We start from the raw sequence: 8292 nt of genomic DNA, 5'->3' as shown, positions 1-8292 counted from the left end.
TATTTCACTTCCTAGAAGGGAGAATTTCACGTGATAGGATGAACGTTTTCCACCACACATCAAGAGTGTGACTTGAGTCTGAGGAGTCTTTTCATTCCTGAAGTATATTTTGTCCTCCAATAAGACTGTAAGAATGGAAACAGCTTTAATAAAAAAAAATAGCATTTAATTTAAGTCACATTATTCAACCAAATTTCTATGAAACTGTGGGCACGTCTTCAAAGATCCATTTCAACAACTCAAAAAACAAAGGTATGTAAACAAATATCATTATGTAACATCGCTGAACTTTCCCTCTTAAAATAAACTATCCCATTGAAGGAAGACATTCAATTACAAATAAGTAAATACCTTCAAACTCTTCACTTTTTGAACCAGAGTTGAATTTTCTGATTCATACTTAAATGACCAGTTTCATTGATTTATCTGACAGTTAATCTTTAATAAAGTTGACAGGTAAGTTGATTGATAAAAATGTGGTTGTTATAGCTTTACCCGAGCAGCAGCTGTGGAGTGTGCCACTTGTATAGTAACAGTATTTATCGACTACTATAAGGCTGAAGAGCCCCACCACTTGGACATGACCCCTGCTCAGAAACAACACGAGCCTGTCTGACAGGGGAACGTTGATAGCTGGCACTTTGGGCTCCATTGGAAATGAATAGTCTAGCTCTGTTATTATGGCGTTATCACGTAATTGAGCGAATGAAAACCCATATCCAAACAGTAAAGAAGAGTGATGTTTTGTATTTCTCTGGACATTTCTAGGTATTTTTCGTCAATCTGAAGTAGACCGACGGTTGCCTAGAAGACCAAGAAGCCAACTGTACCACTAGCTGTCCTTCAACACCACCAAAGGGTGGCGCTCTGTTCTGTAGTCTTAGACTAGAGCTTTTAGTAGGCTATACCCTCTTTATTAGAGCCAAGTACCACATCATATTTCCGAGTTTGTCTTATGTGCGAACCACCCTCTTCATTGACTGAACTGTTAATAGTTTTTTATGCATCAACCTAAACTACTGTTTCTGTTTTCTATATGGGTTTTATCAGCCAAGTAGGCCCAGGCTTACACATCAAATGACCATCTAATTATAGATGTGAGGCAAAAACAGCAATCATGTGTCAGACTAAACCAGACAATTACACATCTGATTTTGATCAAACAATCTTGAAAGGGAATGCAAATCAAATAGATGATGGACTGTCAGTGGATTATCCGTGCTAGCCGTTTCAATCTGTAGGTTGTTTCACTTGATAAGGTTGTGGATGAGATACGTCATACGCACACACCACATCATGAAGAGAGGAGTGGGGGGAGGACCACATAGGGTCAGTTATAATAAATACCTTGAACGTCAGAATGGACCTGAACTCAGTGACCACGACCATAGTGGCAGATTACCGACAACTAACAGAATTTAAGTAAATTTAATAAGACAATTAAAGTATTTAATAGATCATGTAATACAAATGTAAGTGTTAAAAAATGTTGGTATATCAATAGAATGATGGCTGTTACCATTAGTTAAGGACCCTAGAACTAAACATCTCCCTCTGCAAATGGATCCTGGACTTCCTGAAGGGCCGCACCCAGGTGGTAAGGGTAGGCAACAACACGTCTGTCATGCTGATCCTCAACACTGGGGCCACTCAGGGCTGTGTACTTAGTTCCCTCCTGCACTCCCTGTTCACCCACGACAGTGTGGCCAAACACGACTTCAACACCATCAATAAGTTTGCTGACGACACAACAGTGGTAGGCCTGATCACCGACAACGATGAGACAGCCTACAGGGAGGAAGTCAGAGACCTGGTAGTGTGGTGCCAGGACAACAACCTCTCCCTCATTGTGAGCAAGACAAAGGCGCTGATCGTGGACTACAGGAAAAGGCGGGCCGAACAGGCCCCCATTAACATCAACGGGGCCGATGTGGAGCGGGTCGAGAGTTTCAAGTTCCTTGGTGTCCACATCACCAACGAACTATCATAGTCCAAACACACCAAGACAGTCGTTGAGAGGGCACGACAACATCTTTTCCCCCTCAGGAGACTGAAAAGAGTTGGCATGGGTTCCCAGATCCCCAAAAAGTTCTACAGCTGCACCATCAAGAGCATCCTGACCGGTTGCATCAACGCCTGGTATGACAATTGCTCGGCATCTGACTGTAAGGCGCTACAGAGGGTAGGCGTACGTCCCAGTACATCACTGGTGCCAAGCTTCTTGCTATCCAGGACCTATATACTAGGCGGTGTCAGAGGAAAGCCTAAAATATTGTCAGAGACTCCAGTCACCAAGTCATAGACAGTTTACTCTGCTACCGCACGGCAAGTGGTACTAGAGCTCCAAGTCTAGGACCAAAAGGCTCCTTAACAGCTTCTACCCCCAAGCCATAAGACTGCTGAACAATTAATCAAATGGCCCCGCACATTGACTCCCCTTATATATACCCTCGTTATTGTTCTTTTATTGTGTTACTTTTTATTATTTTTTACTTTTGTTTATTTGTTAAATATTTTCTTAACTCTTTCTTGAACTGCACTGTTGGTTAAGGGCTTGTCAGTAAGGTTGTATGTTGTATTCGGCGCATGTGACAAATAAACTTTGATTTGATTTGTTATGCCCTTCCAGATGTTGTTCTGTTGATTGACAGCTTATTTAAAAATATAAATCATTAAATCAAATCAAAATGTATTGGTCGCATACACACATTTGCAGATGTTACTGTGGGTGCAGCGGAATTCTTCTGTTCCTAGCTCCACCAGTGCAGTAATGACTAACAGTAAAATATATTATTATTGTTATTTTTAAAAAGTATTAAAAAAGAACAAATGTAAAAAGGAAAAAGAAGGAGAAAAACAAGACATTTAGGAAGATCAGAGCGAGCAATGAGAGTCCGGAATAGAAACAGTTGGTGTGTATAGACAGTATGGACAGTATATGAATAGAGCGAGCAATGAGAGTCCGCAATAGAAACAGTTGGTGTGTATAGACAGTATGGACAGTATATGAATAGAAACAGTTGGTGTGTATAGACAGTATGGACAGTATATGAATAGAAACAGTTGGTGTGTATAGACAGTATGGACAGTATATGAATAGAAACAGTTGGTGTGTATAGACAGTATGGACAGTATATGAATAGAAACAGTTGGTGTGTATAGACAGTATGGACAGTATATGAATAGAGTGAGCAATGAGAGTCCGCAATAGAAACAGTTGGTGTGTATAGACAGTATGGACAGTATATGAATAGAAACAGTTGGTGTGTATAGACAGTATGGACAGTATATGAATAGAAACAGTTGGTGTGTATAGACAGTATGGACAGTATATGAATAGAAACAGTTGGTGTGTATAGACAGTATGGACAGTATATGAATAGAAACAGTTGGTGTGTATAGACAGTATGGACAGTATATGAATAGAGCGAGCAATGAGAGTCCGGAATAGAAACAGTTGACTAGAATACAGAATATATATATATATATATCTAAAAGGGCAAAAGAGTATGTAAACATTATTAAAGTGACCAGTGTTCAATGACTCTACGGGTATAGGGCAGCTCTAAGGTGCAGGGATGAGTACCTGGTGGTGGCTGGCTAGTGACAGTGTCCTAAGGGGCTACATCCCCCACAATGTGAAAATACATGATTCATATCATTTTCTGTCTATTGCAATGCTTTTAAAATACAAATGTATGCATATGGGCATGCTATGTTTCTTGTCAAAATCAATGAAGACATATGCACATTCAACACTCATTCTGTGAGAAGGCATGTTATGCATGTCATGCCACAAGGGAGCAGCAGAACACTGGAAATGACAGCAGACATTGAAGGCTCCAGGTATTACCCCCCAAGCATAGATCCAGTATCAGCTCACCATACCTACCTCAATCCATACAACTGATGAATGACAGGGTGGCAATTTCCATTGATTCCATCCATGGCCATATGAAACACCTCATGAAGTTCACATCAAGAGATCTGTTAGACTTATACATACATACTATTAACAGTAATTAATGCTCAGTCACCATGTGGCATTCATATCACAGCACTGTAATAACACATTTGTTGTAACATAACATTTTAAAATCATTGTAAGAACATTGTAATAACATATTGTATGGCCATAGTGCTCTTTATTTAATGACTTGAGAGTATGATTTTGTAAGCCTGACTTCCTAGTCACTGATTAGAAACATTGTTTACATCATGTTGAGCACATCCCTGGGTGGACATAATGGCATTACCAATTTCAAAAAGCAAAAATGTCCATAGAGAAATAGTTTCACTGACCCCTACTGTAGCTAAGGTATTGCAAGCCTATTGTGTGCTGCTGTTGAATCACATAGGTGGATAAGCCCTTTTAAACCTATAGTAAACCGCGTGACAGTTAGAAAACCGTTAATGCATCTCAAACCATTCGCTTTACACATTGTTTTGTCCGTTTTTTTCGTACTCATAATTGCCCATTATAAGTGTGTCACTTCGACAGGGTTGTTTTACCAAGGTATCACATGTCACTCACTAGCGGGCCATGTAGGCTAGCCTACAGTAGGGAAGTGAATTGCACTTCCTCCTTTTACACACCACTGTTCAGCACAGCATTTGGGTTATAGGAGTAGCCCACAAAGTGAAAATGGAAAGAGCGAAAACTGAACGGGGCTGTGTCCTGTAATTGCCTATTCACTTTGTAAGAGGAAAAAACATTGCGGGGAATGACAATCGATTCTTATTAGAACGCTCCAACAACACCTATTCGGCGACGAGCAGCAGAGTCAACGTAACATTTTCAGAAATACAATGGCAGCGACCTAGGTCAACTTCTGGACTTGCTTTCTAAAAGGATCAAAGAGGGGGCCTTGCAAATTTTTGAAACTTGTTGGATACGGTGGAGCAAGGACGCAAACATGAAGAAACAGTTTAATCGCATGAAACAGCTCGCCAACCAAACAGTTGGAAGGTAGGCAAAGTATTTTGGATAAATAAAAGTGTAGCCTACTATTATTTAGTGGGCTCAGGCGGCATTTTCTTTTGCAGTGTTGCAGTCATTGCTGTCATTTATTTTGTCCGCAAGGTTGCATTGTAGTTAGGCTACATTGTAGTTACATTGTAACTTTGTAGTTACAGTGTAGCCGCTGAGACAGGTTGGCAGTTGTAATTGTGATGGCATGACCAAACTGTCACTAACCATGTTATGATACATATCTCCCTATCACAAATCGTTCTCCTGACCATAGCCAGCCTCTGTGAGTTTTATCTCATCTCAGTGGGCTGTGTCAGAAGTGTTGGGCCACATATGAGTGCTCAAGAATGGATTGATACCAATTAAATGTGATAATATAAGAAAGATATGCCTAACATAAGAACTTTTACAATTAATAACTTTTATAATGAATACATGAACGTGTAATTAAAAAGCTTATAGTGACAACCTGATGGGGATATGATGTCTGAATAGTTTGCCTGACAAATGTTAACTTCTTAATGGTAGGCTACATGCGTCCTATATGGATTGATTTGTTAGGCCTACACGTGGTGTGGGAAGAAAGTAAACATGGTGGTTAACTAGTGGTCTAACCAAATGGTGGTCTAACCATGATGTAATTAGTGTATTGTGGAAAACCCCGCCCTGTGCAATTGGGTTCTGGACTTCCTGACGGGCCCCCCCCAGGTGGTAAAGGTACGAAACAACATCTCCACTTCGCTGAACCTCAACACTGGGGCCCCACAAGGGTGCGTGCTCAGCCCTCTCCTGTACTCGCTGTTCACCAATGACTGTGTGGCCATGCACGCCTACAACTCAATCATCAAGTTTGCAGACGACACAACAGTAGTGGGATTGATTAGCCGCAACAGCGCCTCTTCAACCTCAGGAGGCTAAAGACATGTGGCTTGTCACCTAAACCCTCACACACTTTTACAGATGCACAATTGAGAGCATCCTGTCGGGCTGTATCACCGCCTGGTACGGCAACTGCACCGCCCACAACCGCAAGGCTCTCCAGAAGGTGGTGCGGTCTGCACAACGCACCACCAGGGGCGAACTACCTGTTCTCCAGGACACATACAGCACCTGATGTCACAGGAAGGCCAAAAAGATAATCAAAGACAACAACCACCCGAGCCACTGCCTGTTCACCCCGCTACCACCCAGAAGGCGAGGTCAGTACAGGTGCATCAAAGCTGGGACCGAGAGACTGAAAATCAGCTTCTATCTCAAGACCATCAGATTGTTAAACAGCCACCACTAACTGCCTGTATACAGATTTGAAATCAGTGGCCACTTTAATAAATGGATCACTAGTCACTTTAATAATGCCACTTTAATAATGTTTACTTATCTTGCATTACTCATCTCAAATGTATATACTGTATTTTATACCATCTATTGTATCTTGCCTATGCGGCTCTGTCATTGTTCATCCAAATATTAAAATGTACATATTCTTATTCCATTACTTTACTGGGATTTGTGTGTATTAGGTAGTTGTTGTGGAATTGTTAGATATTACTGCATTGTGGGAACTAGAAGCACAAGCATTTCGCTACACTCATTAACATCGCCTAACCATGTGTATGTGAATACATTTAGATTTGATTTGTATATAGCTAGTGTGCTATGATAGAAAAACGCTGACTGTTATAAGTGAATAGCCAACTCCCATGTAAAGGGGGAATCCCCATCCATCCAACCAGGCACTGTGCAGCCCCCATCCCACACTGCTTCCTCATGGTGCCCCCTCTCCCTCTGAACCTACAGGGGTTGTCCTCCGGCGCTCAACACCACTGTTCTCCCTCTGACCCTACAGGGGTTGTCCTCCGGCGCTCTACACCACTGTTCTCCCTCTGAACCTACAGGGGTTGTCCTCAGGCGCTCAACACCACTGTTCTCCCTCTGAACCTACAGGGGTTGTCCTCAGGCGCTCAACACCACTGTTCTCCCTCTGAACCTACAGGGGTTGTCCTCAGGCGCTCAACACCACTGTTCTCCCTCTGAACCTACAGGGGTTGTCCTCCGGCGCTCAACACCACTGTTCTCCCTCTGAACCTATAGGGGTTGTCCTCAGGCGCTCAACACCACTGTTCTCCCTCTGAACCTATAGGGGTTGTCCTCAGGCGCTCAACACCACTGTTCTCCCTCTGAACCTATAGGGGTTGTCCTCAGGCGCTCAATACCACTGTTCTTCCTCTGAACCTACAGGGGTTGTCCTCCGGCGCTCAACACCACTGTTGTCTCTCAGTCTCTGCTGATGTCCACTGAGCTAAATATTTCATATTTGAGATTCTTTCCTTAATGCATTTGAGCCAATCAGTTGTGTTGTGTTGTGGTATACAGAATATAACCCTATTTGGTAAAAGACCAAGTCCATATTATGGCAAGAAGAGCTCAAATAAGCAAAGAGAAACAACAGAGGAAGAGGAACATTTCAAGAACTTTGAAAGTTTCTTCAAATGCAGTCACAAAAACCATCAAGTGCTATGATGAAACAGTCTCTCATGAGGACCACCACAGGAAAGGAAGACCCAGAGTTATCTCTGCTACAGAGGATAAATTCATTAGAGTTACCAGCCTCAGAAATTGCAGCCCAAATAAATGCTTCACAGAGTTCAACAGACACATCTCAACATCAACTGTTCAGAGGAGACTGTGTGAATCAGGCCTTCATGGTCAAATTGCTGCAAAGAAACCACTACTAAAGGACACCAATAAGAAGAAGAGACTTGGTTGGGCCAAGAAACACGAGCAATGGACATTAGACCGGTGGAAATCTGTCCTTTAGTCTGGAGTCCAGATTTGAGATTTTTGGTTCCAACCTCCATGTCTTTGTGAGACAGAGTGTGGGTGAACAGATGATCTCTGCATGTGTATTTCCCACCCTAAAGCATGGAGGAGGAGATGTGATGGTGTGGGGGTGCTTTGCTGGTGACAATGTCAGTGATTTATTTAGAATTCAAGCCACACTCAACCAGCATGGCTACCACAGCATTCTGCAGCGATACGCCATCCCATCTGGTTTGCACTTAGTCCCACTATCATTTGTTTTTCAACAGGACCCAACACACCTTCAGGCTGTGTAAGATCTATTTGACCAAGAAGGAGAGGGATGGAGTGCTGCATCAGATGACCTGGCATCCACAATCCCCCGACCTCAACCCAATTGAGATGGTTTTGGATGAGTCGGACCACTGTGTGAAGGAAAAACAGCCAACAAGTGCTCAGCATATGTGGGAACTCCTTCAAGACTGTTGGAAAAGACATAAAGTGAATATGCTGTAATTTGG

General features: G+C 42.4%; 1 protein-coding gene across 1 annotated transcript in view; it reads left to right on the top strand.

The window, feature by feature from the left end:
* The first annotated feature begins 4561 nt into the window (after nt 1-4561).
* LOC110486820 (rho GTPase-activating protein 17) overlaps nt 4562-8292 on the top strand; it is a 45249-nt gene continuing 41518 nt past the window's right edge. The window contains exon 1 of the mRNA XM_036972991.1: nt 4562-4969. Within this exon, the coding sequence (XP_036828886.1) occupies nt 4917-4969 (53 nt within the window). The 5' untranslated portion in view covers nt 4562-4916. The remainder of the gene's footprint in view (nt 4970-8292) is intronic.

The sequence above is a fragment of the Oncorhynchus mykiss genome, unplaced genomic scaffold (assembly GCF_013265735.2).
Source record: "Oncorhynchus mykiss isolate Arlee unplaced genomic scaffold, USDA_OmykA_1.1 un_scaffold_215, whole genome shotgun sequence".
Classification (NCBI taxonomy): Eukaryota; Metazoa; Chordata; class Actinopteri; order Salmoniformes; family Salmonidae; genus Oncorhynchus; species Oncorhynchus mykiss.
The sequence above is the reverse complement of the archived record's forward strand: the minus strand, read 5'-3'. Positions and strand labels throughout refer to the sequence as shown.